This window comes from Eucyclogobius newberryi, unplaced genomic scaffold (assembly GCF_026437365.1).
Source record: "Eucyclogobius newberryi isolate DKJ021-1_F unplaced genomic scaffold, fEucNew1.0.hap1 SCAF_22, whole genome shotgun sequence".
Classification (NCBI taxonomy): Eukaryota; Metazoa; Chordata; class Actinopteri; order Gobiiformes; family Gobiidae; genus Eucyclogobius; species Eucyclogobius newberryi.
In genome coordinates, this window is record NW_027315857.1 from 16,065,452 (window position 1) to 16,078,652 (window position 13,201).

Here is a 13,201-nt window from a genome sequence, read left to right on the forward strand (position 1 = left end):
GAATTGTGTTCTCTATGTGTTAAGGAATAGCATTGGTGTATGTCTCATTCCATGACATTTTTAGGTAAAATAGGCGTACAATAAACATGCTTGTAATATGAGATTGTAAGGCAAGGCAAGTTTATTTGTAGAGCACATTTCATACACAAGGCAATTCAAAGTGTTTCACACAGCAGGACAAAAATGCATTAAAATCACAAAGAAACAGAAATACAATAAAATTAACTAAATAAAAAATAAAAATAAAAAACACCTAGCCAAATCGTAAGTGAACTAAAATACTGCGCATTGTTAAATCCAATTAAAACTAGGCTGTAACTATTTACTTGTACTTCAGAACCTCAGACCCTAACCCAACACAAAATACAATGTTGCCATCTACTGGGTCTTTTCTGTTATAACCTATATTAAGTCCACCAATAACAGACTTTTGCCCTGCCCCTGCACTGCCACAATTGTGGTAAATATGCTGGATTTGACATTACCAGCTAAACAACATCCCTAATTAAAGGATTTAACTTTAATTTCTGCAGCTGAACAAACAGACTAATCACAGGCTGCTTTTTACTCTGTATAGATTGTCCTTTTTAAGTTTTATTAGTATGCAAACCTTTAACCTTTACTGCGGTATAACTGTGCACTGCAGAATGAACACTCAACTCGTGTAGTCGTTTTCTTGTGCAGTGATAACTCCTTGTATAAAATAACAAAATATGCTCAATAAAATATATTGTTAGACAGAGCTGTGCCTCCAGCTAGCTTCACCCCCTGGAGACCACTTGTAAATGTATCAAATACACTTTCACTCACATGACAGTAATGTACAGCTTGCACAAATAATGTTATGCATTTATTTATTCAATAAATGCAGTCTATGGTTTTTAATGAAACAGCTGCAAACAAAACATGATGACTGACAGGAAAAGCCAAACAATATTTCATAAAGAGTCAAAAATATAAAAAAAATAACCCATAATCTAAATCAAAATGACACATTAAAAAACCATATACATGAGTAGAATCATCATTAAGGCTGTTGGCCCGCGCAGTAAAAAGAAGAAAGACAAACATGGACACTTTTGCTACTCTGCACTTTCCCTCAGGTTGTTGATGACAGTGAAGAAATCCAAAGGCGGTCCTTCTGGTTTGGCCTCCTGACCGGGGCAGAACGGTGGAGGGTTGAGAGCGTCGGGCATAATAATGCCTTTGACATTGTTGAAATAGCTAAGAAAGAAAAGATATTTCATGGTTATCTTAGAGCTTTTCTTATCTTTTGTTGGATGTTCTTTCTTATTTTTTCCCCCCAAAAGTTGTTCAGTAGCACTGAGCAAATACTGGTAGAACTTTATGATAAATAAGTTAATAATTTGCCTTAATAAAGCAGGAACAAAGACTTAATTCATGATGAACAAATAGTTTAGAGGTTTAGTAACTACTTAATTAGAGATTTGGGTATTAATAAAGTTGGGTGTTAATAAACAATTTTTACCATTATGAATTAAGTCTTTGTTCCTGCTTTATTAAGTCTTATAAAGGTGTATTGCAATATCTATGTAATCTATATAATATAGTGGACAATCTGTAACATGGAGCACTTTGAGAAGAAGGCACTGGCCTCCTTTTCAGGCATTGCCCCAAAGCTTTGGTTTCATTGATGATATATTTGTGACAATCAAGAAACAAGAGCTGAAGCCTTCTCAGAGCTCATCAATGCTGTGGACCTGAATATCAGGTTTACAAGGGAAGACGCTAAGGAGAACCTCTTGGCCTTTCTTGATTGTTCCAATATCTGAGGAGAGCACCTCCAAATAGAAGTATATAGGAAACCTACACATACGGATCAGTATCTGCTCTTTGGCTCTAACCACTACCACAAGCTGGGAGTGATCAGAACTTACAACACAGAGCCCAAAGAGAGGAAAAACACGTCCGGAATGCCCTCTCAGCCTGTGGATTCCCCACTTGGGCTCTCAACAGAGTGAAAAAAATCCAAAAAGCAGGACAAAAGGGACAAAAGAGAAACAGAACAGAGAAGGAAGGGTGTCTTCATCCCTTGTGTCTCGGGACTGTTAGAAAAATTGCAGAGAATTTTTAGACAACATGAAGTCCCTGTTTATTTTAAACTAGGAAACACTTAAAGACAAAAACTGGTTCATCCTAAGGACAAGATGCCGACCCAAAAACAAAGCAATATAGTTTATTCTATCCAATGCAGTGAAGAAAAGTGTGAAGAGTTACATGGTGGAGACTAAACAGCCACTTCACAAGAGGCTCTATCAGCACAGAAGAAATGCAAGTTCAGGTCCACAGAGTGCCGTGCATCTCCATCTTGAAGCCTCTAATCACTCGTTTGAAGACGGTGAGGTGAAGGTTTTAAGCAGGGAGAAAAGATGGTTTGAAAGAGGAGTTAAAGAGGCTGTTTGTCAAAAAAAGAAAGGCCTTCTTTAAACAGGAATGGAGGGTTAAATCTTCCTGTGGTCTTCCTCAGGGAAGAGAAAGAGAGTGAGCCAGGGACAAAAGGGAGACTAACTAGCCCATTAAAGGACTGATAGTAAACAAGAGGCTTGCTTGATAGAAAACAAAGATGTGTAAGTTTCTATTGAAACAAACAACTTTTTCTTTTACTTCAGCAGGGCCCCTTAATAACTAATAATCATTGACAAAATAAACTAATCGTTGATGATCATTAACATTAACAACTGTAAATTATAATCAAGTGTGGTAATTATCCATCCATCCATTTTCTACCGCTTGGTCCCTTTGGGGGTCGCGGGTGACTGGAGCCTATCCCAGTGACTTCGGGCCTTAGGCGGGGTACACCCTGAACAGTGGCCAACTTGTCGCATTTATTTGTCAACAACTGCTTTAGAGTTCTATTAAAATGAACAAATCCTGTCTTATGTTTATGACGACTGGGTTGGTAAACATCAACACACAGTAACCATAGTAATATTGCCTGGTATTCTATTTATATAAGCAAATGAGAGCAACATAGTACATGTAGTTAGCTTAGATGAATGACCACTGAAGTTGTAGGTCATTGTTTGCGTTGAGGGCAGGGGCCTGGGCAGCTCTACGGGAGATTAATAAAAAATAAAAAAAAGAAATCCACAAACTTGTCATATTAATCTCAAATGCTTTCAATTGTAGTTGAATACTGTTTCTCTTTTGTGTATTTGTACTGACAGAGAAGACACTGACATTTGTGCCAGTTTTTTTACGCCCTGTAATTACAGAGATATGAACCATGAACCTGTAATCTGACAGTTAAACAGTGAATTCTACCATAGGATTCTGCCTCAGCTCAGTCTTATATGATAGGGCTTCTAGAATGTCAGCATCACGATGCCTTAAAACGTACCTCACGACAACCCAGCCAAAGTCTCGGGTGTGCATCACAGTGCTGACAGGAACACATCCAGAGTCCGTCACCGTCACCATGTACTGACCTGCAGAAAGAGGGATTTCACCTTCATACAATGTTAGAAAACCTAAATGACCTAAAAGGCATTTTAATGTCTACGTCTACTACTACTACTACTACTACTACTACTACTACTACTAAGATAAGATAAGATAAGATAAGATATTCCTTTATTGTCCCACATGGGGAAATTTCATTGGTGCAACGCAGGTAGCTACAGAGGTAGATACAGAAGAACAGATCACTTATAGGAAGTCTGAAAAACACTTTCAGTAGAAGATCTCCTACAAATAAACAAAAACTCCCATAGACAAATAAATAAATAAATACCATTGCATGTGATCCCGACAGTAATTGCACATGAATATGTGTCACGACAGCACATAGATTGCACATGAATTTCACATGAATTTCACAGTAATTGCACATGAATTTCACAGTAATTGCACATACGACAGAATTGCACATCAGTATTAGGTTAGGTCAGTATTGCGCCGGGATAACGTGACGATCTCCGGGTAAGACGACAGTTCCCCGCAGTTTCATGAGTTCCTCCTTTGTGGAAACGCGGTACGGCGCCGGCCGGGGGGCGGGGCCGGAGCCGGGGGGCGGGGCCGGAGCCGGGGGACTCAGAGCCAAGACACATCGCAACGACACGACGAAAACACTCAATCCAGCCGAATAAAGTCAAAACAAGTTAATTTAAAGCGATTCCAGTGCGTGTCCCGATCGTTCGTGAAGTTCCTCTTCCATATAAACGTGTATATAAACGTGTACCGACGACACGCCGTACTTTAGCTCGGCCGGAGGGCGGGGGGGGGGGGGCTCGCTCGGAGCTAGCTCACGTCACAACAACACAACGAACGCAACGAAAAACGCTCAAATCCAGCCGAAAAAAGTCAAAAACAGTTGAATTAAAAAACTATTCCAGCGCGTGTCCCTATCGTACAGTAAAATAGAAAAAATACTACTACTACTACTACTACTACAACTACAACTACTACTACTACTACTACTACTACTACTTAACTTACTTAATAAAATTACTTATAATTACAGTTATTAACAAAGTACTCAGTATGTTACTTGTGACACCCACAACAACAAGGACCCTTCACAGATAGTCACAGACAGTCACAGACAGTCACAGACAGTCACTGACAGTCACTGACAGTCACAGAGCAGTCACAGAGCAGTCTGTGTGTTATACCATTTGAAACATTTAGTTTAAATGTCATTAATGAAAAAAGTTAAAGCACATTATTGATTCATTTATATAATATTACAAATAAAGAAATCCCAAAACAATGAAAATAAGTTACTTTCTCAAGGCAGTAAGTAACTAGAATGTAACTAATTACTTTTTCAATATAACTTCTGCTACTACTGCTACTGAACTGAAATTAAACTTTACATTTGTTTCAAAGAAATGTGATTTATGCAAAAAACATAATGAGGTGACAATCGTAATGATTTTATTTGTCTGTTAAATAAGACGTGCGATCCATATAAATACTCTTACTACTGTCTATTACAACTATTCACAAACCTCCCTTTGGTGTCTTTCCTCCCCAGGTGTCGACCAGCAGTCCCTCCCCAGGTCCGGAGGAGCTACCGACCACGTACTGTCCCACCAGACTGGCATTGGGGGGCACTCCCATGGGCTTGAAGTCTACATCCAGGGGCTTCTTGGTGCATGTTGAGGCCTTGTGATTGATCTCGTACATCACGCCCTGACGGAGAAAAAAAGAGGTGGATAAAAGATGCCAAAATAACAGCACTGTAGGAAGAAATCTTTTAAAGTTTCTGATATTTCTTGTCAGTTCCAGTCCCCATTTAATGTGCAATCACAGAGACTAGGAACAAGGGACTGGGGCTACACTTTGGGGACTTTTCAGTCAGACCAGGAACCTTTTGTTGACACAAGTACATTTACAACATTCACATATTTGGGGAAATAAAGTATGTTTCATTCATTTCTGACTTAGACAAACTTTGTGGATGGTGCAATAATGTGGATTGTGCAATGTCATTCTGTACAGATCTATATCAGTCACCAACATGTTTAATGTGTGGCTTGTGCATCGTGTGGATCAGCGGGAAGAGACGTATGGTCATTTTGACACCTGTACAATCCATAATAAAAAATTCCATAAATCTCCATGTAGGGGAATGGAGATGGACATTCCACGGCCAGATAACAGAAAATCTCTCTTTGAACATAGGGGGTTTTCGTTCTCCCTCTCTCCCTCACCGCAGGGAGCTGCTGTGACTTTTGTGATAACAGACCTTCTTTACTTTAACTCAAGTGCCCATCACAGGTGAAAGAAGATGTAAAATGTATCTACCTCAAGAAATAATGTGTATAAACTGCCCCAAAAGTGTTTAACGTGTAAACGTTAAAACAGGGTTTAAATGTTTTGCCATTATTTACGTTACTCTAGCTTTATTTTCTCGGCCAGGAAATGTTAAACGGGAAGTCTGCGCAGTAGCGCCCGCCCCTTTCGCTCCCAGCATGCCCTGCGGGCCAGGTATCATAAGACGCTCCAAGCTAGAAACGCTCTCTTCTCTTCTCATCCCCTTTGTGTTCAAGCCTTTGTCTTTTTCTCTTGGAAGCCGTCTCCACGGACGAGCCTTTCACTTTTTCCTTTGTCTCAACAAAAATCCGTCCGACACGTGGTCGACAAGGCCATACCAGCCCTGGACTCTGAAACCACCTGGAACTATCTGGAACTAAGCTTAAGCGCTAAACCGGACAGAGACTTTCTTTGCTACTTCGTTTCTCTTCCTTTTTTGAAGTAATCTACGCCGTTTACGTGGATCAGCGTTACGTTCTCATCTGAGTAAAGGCCGCGTAAGGAGCTAACACGCCGCTAAAGCGTTCTACCGCGAAGGAACTCCCGGACATCGCCTTCGTTGCCACCGGCGCCAAGGACCGTACAGCACGCGGTTGCCGCCGCCGCTTCAAGGACGTCGCAGCACACCGCTCCACGCGACCCCTCGCTCCACGGCCGCCGCCCGCTTCAAGGACCTCGCAGCAAACCCCCTGCCTTCGCCGCCACACCGCTCCACGCGACGCCGCTACCTTCGCCACCACACCACACCGCTCCACGCGACGCCTCGCTACGGACCTTGTCCGCGGACAAGGACCAGCCGGACCGAGTCTCTACAAACCGTAAGCCGAGTTCAGTGTGCGGTTCTTTTGTGGCGTGATTTGGGTAGAGCTCAGCTGTTTCTCCTCCCTTTAGCTTCTCACGTTCCCTCTTTTTGATATAGATTAGCATAGACACGTTTGATTATCAAAGGCAAAACCCTGGTTTAACATTATCTGCATGAAATTTGCTGTCAAATCTGATATAACATCACCTGCGATTTACCTGTGCGCATTTCTGCTCCGGTGTTTTTGATTGCCCTTTGGATAAATAAACTACACGAAAGAGTTATTGACCATTGTTTGTTTGAATAGACTATGTGTAAGTCCCTGAATCGTGAAACACCCTTCAGACCTTTTTAACGAGCGCGATTAAGGACCGTATCTTAGCTCTTTGGGTTTTACCCTGGTGCCCCGTCTTGTCTCGTTTCTGCTAAGAAATCTCCCTTAATCATAAACTGAATACCTGTAGTTTGAGACCCTTCATCCATATAATTTATGATCATTTACAAAGCGCCATATCATTTCCTCTTTGATGCTTAACCTCCTCTCTCACAGCTGAATATTGGTCTGATTCACAATGCACTTTATAGTTCCTGTCAGTTGTAAAGATTGCCGTGTGGAGCTGTGTGCGTATGTGTTCTGACATTTGATTGGTCAATACCGACATGTGCTAGCTACTTTGTTGCTATCCCATTCATTATTCTTCCAACAAAATTTCCAAACGTAATTAGAAAGTTGAATGTACGTGTTCTGTGGCTCGTATTTGTGAAAAATCAATGGAACTTTATAGAGGATGTGAATGCAGAATTGACTGCTATCCCTACGGCAACCACCACTGAAAGCTGAGTGAGGTGAGCCAACTTTCTGAGAACCAGAAAGGTGCAATGCGAAAGCAAGTACCCAAGAGGTACAACCAGTTGCCCATCCCTGAAGCACTCGAAACTGCCAAACAAAGGCTCCAAGCCTTAGCCAGCCGCCTAAAGAGGTACACGAGAGAGAATAATGCCAGGATAATAAATAGGTTGTTCTCGTCTCAACCAGCGAAGGTGTACGCTCAATGGCAGGGTACTAACAGCAGAGAAGACCCACCAAGGCTGGAAACTGAACAATACTGGAAAGGCATATGGGAAAGAGAGGCATCCCACAACCGAGATGCACAGTGGCTGATGGCTCTGAGAGAGGACCACAGCAATATCACTGTGGCAGATGAAGTGTATTAAAACTAGGTCCATGCAAAGTTAGGCCTCATTCTGAGACTGGCTTTTAGGAATATGTGTGTTTCTACCAAAATGTCTATTCCACGGAATGTAAGGGGCCCACATCTGATTAACTACCGAATGGGAGATGTCGCCATTGGCTGCGAGGCCTTGAGATGCCTTGTGTATATCTGTGTAAGCGCATGATCTCATTTCTGTAACTTCTCCCCTGGTGCTACCCAAATAAGGATACCTTTACATCTTGTTCTCTCATTGGCTAATCCGTTGGTACATGGATAGGGTCATACCTGTCAGATATTGTTTATCGGTCTTTGTGCGTTTTCAGTATATAAAGGCGAGATACGCCCAGAGACGAGGTTCGTCTTCCTGATCACCAGCGGACCCAGGGCGCTGTTTTCTGCTGTCCTGTTATCTGATGCTGTTATCTGTATTAAACATCTTCGAAAAGTACAGAACAGTGTCCGCGACTTCTTCTTGTCACACACCACCCCATGGGAACGTCACTTAAACCACATCACAGACTTACAGGAAAGAGTCTCATGGACTGTTTTCCATCGCATGGCATGGAAAACTGGACAGCACTGGACACTGACATGATACATGCATACTGGTTTAAGAAACTCACCTCACTCCACGAGCGCCTAGCAGCCCAAATAAACACACTGCTAAGGGACGCACCCTGAATGGCTAACCGAAGGGCGTACGATCCTGATCCAGAAGGATTCGTCAAAGGGCACAGTCCCGTCCAACTATCGGCCAACAACCTGTCTCTCCACAACATGGAAGCTCCTGTCGGGCATAATGGCGGCTAAGATAAGCGGGCATATGGATCAATACATGAGCAGTGCTCAGAAGGGTGTCGGCAAAAATACCGGAGGTGCGAAACATCAGCTCCTGGTAGACAGAACAGTCGCACAGGACTGTAGGACCCGACACACCAACCTGAGCACTGCTTGGATTGATTACAAGAAAGCCTAAACTCAATGTCACATACTTGGAACATGGAATGCTTGGAGTTGTACAACATCAATGGGGCCTTAAGAACCTTCATAGGGAACTCGATGAAGCTGTGGAAAACCACCCTTGAGGCCAATGACAAGCCACTTGCACAAGTGTCCGTCAAATGTGGCATATACCAAGGTGATGCGCTGTCCCCACTGCTGTTCTGCATAGGTCTGAACCCCCTCAGCCAAATAATCAACAAGACTGGCTATGGATACCGACTCAGGAATGGAGATACCATCAGTCACCTCCTCTACATGGATGACATCAAGCTGTATGCTAAGAGCGAGCAGGACATTGACTCCCTGATTTACACCACCAGGATCTACAGCTCAGCTATCGGAATGTCATTCGGACTAGAGAAGTGTGGGCGGATGGTGACTAAGAGAGGGAAGGTATTCCACACAGAGGGGGTCTCACTCCCAGAAGGAAATATAGCACATTAGGGGATAGACATTGAGGACAGTTACAAGTACCTGGGAATCCCACAGGCAAATGGCAACCTCAAAGAGGTAACAAGGGAAGCGGCTACGGCCAAATATCTACAACGAGTGAAGCAAGTCCTCAGAAGCCAGCTCAATGGCAAGAACAAGTCTCTGGCAATAAACTGCTACGCCCTGCCAGTTATACAATACCCTGCAGGAATAATCAGTTGGCCAAAGGATGAGATACAGACCACAGATGTTAGGATCCTCCTCCATGGAGAGTTCCATCCCAAATACAGCACCCTGAGACTGTACACTAGCCGTAAAGAAGGAGGCCTGGGACTAGTGGTCCCTCATTTGCCTGAAGAGTGGGTCCAGCTCGTCTCTGATGGTCTCTCATCTGCCTGAAGAGTGGGTCCAGTTCCAGTCTCCCTCGCGTCCGTCTGTCCGTCTGTGAGAGTTGGATCTCTCCTTCACTGGAACTCCTCCAGGTTTCTACGCTTTTTCCCAAGGAGGCTTTTTTGTAGTTTTTCCTGGCCGAGAAGGAGAGTCTAAGGACAAAGGACCCTGGGACATCGTCCCTCGCCACCACAGACATTGTCTGACTCCATCCCACAGTCGTTGTCTGACTCCATCGCCACCACAGACATTGTTTATTCGGCCCTCAGAGGCGACTGTTGTTGTGATTTTGGGCCTTACAAAAATACATTGATCCAGGACGATACGTCCAAGATCTATAAGTACATCAAGGACAAGGCACCTACAGATGACGTGCTCAGTGAATGTCTCAGACACTGGGGAATAGAGGATGATGAGGTGCTGGAGGTCACCATCATGGGATGATAAGGCCCTACAAGGGATGTACCACCGGAACATAACTGAAGTGGCTGATATCAGGAAATTCTACCAATGGTTAGAAAGGGCCGGTCTGAAGGACAGCACAGAAGCCCTGATCATGGCAGCACAGGAGCAGGTCCTGAACACTAGATCAAAAGAGGCCCAGATCTACCAAGATTAGACCCAAGGTGTAGGTTGTGCAAAGGGGGCCCTGAGACAATCCCACACATAACTGCAAGGACAGCATACATGGAACGCCATAACCAGGTGGCTGGCATAATGTACAGAAACATATGCTCAGAGTACGGGCTGGAGACCCAAGGAAAAAGTGGGAAACACCTCCAAAAGCGGTGGAGAACGACCGAGCCAAGGTCCTCTGGGACTTCCGGATACAGACAGACAGAATGGTAATGGCGAACCAACCGGACATAATGGTGGTCGACAAGGTGCAGCGGAAAGCTGTGGTGGTGGACATTGCGGTGCCATGGGTTGGAAACATCCGCAATAAGGAATACGAAAAACTGGGGAAATACCAGCTGGAGAAGGCCTGGAGCGTGAAGGCATCGGTGGGACCAGTAGTGATCGGAGCACTTGGGGCAGTGACCCCCAAACTGGAGGAATGGCTTGAGCAGATTCCCAGGAAGGACGTCGGAGATCCCGGTCCAGAAAAGTGCAGTGCAGGAACATAAAAAGATACTGCGCAGAACCCTCAAGCTCCAAGGACCTGGGCTTGAAAGGGGACCACCCACGGAGGAGATATATATATATATATTATATATATATATATATATATATATATATATATATATATATATATATATATATATATATATATATATATATATATATATATATATATATATATATATATAGATATATAGATATATCTAGATATATATATATATATAGATATATATATTCATATTCAAGTATGTGTCTACTGTATGTATACTTGTGCATATGAAATGTATTTGTTTAACTATTGGCCATTTGCATTTGAGACAAACAGAACAGGAAAAGAAATCAAATGACTCAATAAATTTAAAATGTGCTATTTAAGAATTGTAAGAATAAGAAATGAGAATAAAACGTCTTTAACATCATCTATGAACACATTTACAGTATATATTTCCCGTGTAAACTTTGTAAACGCAGTACCTCTTTGTAGAGCAGGAGGATGTCGTAGATGAAGGACTGGTTGTTGTATATCCCGCTCTCGTAGATGCGAATGCGCTGTTGAAATGCGTCGTACTCATATCCAGCCATGAACCAGATCTTCTCGTTCTGCGTGGACTGAACACAACATTTAAACACACAAATAATCACAAATGTAACTAGTTTTGACTAGGTGCGTTCATCATTAAAGGGGAACTACGTTTTTGTTTTGTTTGCCTGAAATGTTCACACTGTGGAACGTGCCAGGAAATACATCCATTATGTATGGACCCTCAGCCAGAGAAGTGTACATTTAACAAACAATATACAGTATATGTATCTTTTTTCAGTCTAGTCAACAAAAGTTGTTAATCTGAAGCGATTGGATTTTTTTGCACATGAGTAACTTAAGTAGTTAGAGTAAGAGTTATTTGAAAGGCCGTGGCTGCAGAGCCGCGGCGGGGTCAAATGGCCGAGCAGTTTCAGGAACCGCGGCACTGCCATATAGCCTCATGGCTAACCCTAACCCTAACCCTAACCCTAACCCTAACCCTAACCCTAACCTTAACCTTAACCCTAACCCTAACCCTAACCTTAACCCGGCACAGTCTAAAACGGAGGTCAAATAGCGCAGCAGTTTCAGGAGCCGCGGCGCGCGGCTGGCACAAAATAACATGGCAGTTTTGGCTGCGCGCCGCGGCTCTGTAGACACTCCCTATTTGAAAAGCACAAATTAATTATTTTCTGTCGGCCACGTTTACCACAAACAAATGTTAAAATGCAGACATCAAATAAATTGCTAAACAATGCAATATTTATGTTACTGTGTCACTAGTACAGTAACAGTAATTTTGTTTAGTTTTTAAGAATATTCATAATTCATAAAACACCTGTATCTCAAAAAACAGAGAGAAACTTCAAATATCTTTATCTGGTTTGAAAAAACACACAAACTATTTTGACATTTACAATTTTGAGGGACAGGCCACTGGGATTTCATAATTGAGGGGAAAAAAATCTCAAACAGAATTAAATAAAAAATGGGGAAATTTATGTGGGATTTGAATTATTTGAAACATTAAACATTGTCTTTTTTGTATAAAAATGTAACTTGACATAATTAGTTCCACTTCTGTTCTGTTCTCTAACATCTGTTTTCATTGTTAAATTGCATATTGTAATATTTACTTTATTTACTCACTATAGGCTGAAATGATTTTTTGTACTATTGCAATGTTTTTACTTCCTTTTAAATCTGGCGCAAACCATTTTCTCTTTTTATTAGACAAACTGTTTGTGCATGGTCCCTGACAAATAAATCATAAAGTAAACTGAATAAAAACGACACTAAATCATGCAAAAATGAAGAATAATGATTGGACGGACTCGTTCTATGGTCATAAAGGGTCAAACAATACTATAATCATATCCACTCCAAATATGTTCTGAAAGACAAGAATCTGGTCAATCAAAACATTTAAAATTAGCTTTTTGTCAGCTGAGTCTTGTGCTCACATGGCTTTCACTTCCCATTCTTCTTACCACGTACAGCATTTCCCACCATTTACTTTAGAATTTTCTTATGAAACTCAAAAACATGTACATATTTGGTGTCGTAATCAGACTTACAAAAGTGAACCCTCCGGTCAGCAGAGGTGGGCTTTCTATAAGAGGGAAAACAAAACCAAAAACATGCAAAATGACTCCATGATGATGGAAATAAACACAAAAAAACACAGTGATTAGAAGGTCTTACGGCATTGTTTTGGCCTCCTCTCCAGGCTGGCTGCCAGGCTGAGCCCCAGGAAACACGCAAACCCCAGCACCGGCTTCATGTTTCAGAGCTGTTCCTGCTTGCACTCTGCAGACTGAGAGCCTGTCACCTCCTTATAAACGGGACAGCGCACGGTCCGGGTCACACATCCAGCCTCCGGGGTTTGAAGTTCACCGTCCATAAAAGAGACAAGCCCATTTTGAACATGGCAGG

At 42.4% G+C, this 13,201-nt stretch overlaps 1 protein-coding gene across 1 annotated transcript; it reads right to left on the reverse strand.

Moving 5' to 3' along the window:
• Positions 1 to 96: 96 nt before the first annotated feature.
• Positions 97 to 13,123, reverse strand: LOC140371922 (ependymin-1-like). The gene is made up of 6 exons (XM_072459159.1): positions 12,971 to 13,123; positions 12,844 to 12,878; positions 11,218 to 11,352; positions 4,974 to 5,157; positions 3,362 to 3,449; positions 97 to 1,224 (listed from the first exon to the last, which is right to left on the reverse strand). The coding sequence occupies exons 1-6, from the start codon at positions 13,047 to 13,049 to the stop codon at positions 1,083 to 1,085; spliced, it is 663 nt and encodes a 220-aa protein (XP_072315260.1). The 5' UTR covers positions 13,050 to 13,123; the 3' UTR covers positions 97 to 1,082.
• Positions 13,124 to 13,201: the final 78 nt, after the last annotated feature.

Coding starts and splice junctions, on each gene's coding strand:
- LOC140371922 (XM_072459159.1), bottom strand. CDS start 13,049: ATGAAGCCGGTGCTGGGGTTTGCGTGTTTCCTGGGGCTCAGCCTGGCA. Junction 11,353..12,843: donor TGACCGGAGGGTTCACTTTT/GTAAGTCTGATT, acceptor TGTTGTGTTCAG/TCCACGCAGAACGAGAAGAT. Junction 1,225..3,361: donor TTTGGCTGGGTTGTCGTGAG/GTACGTTTTAAG, acceptor TTTCTTTCTTAG/CTATTTCAACAATGTCAAAG.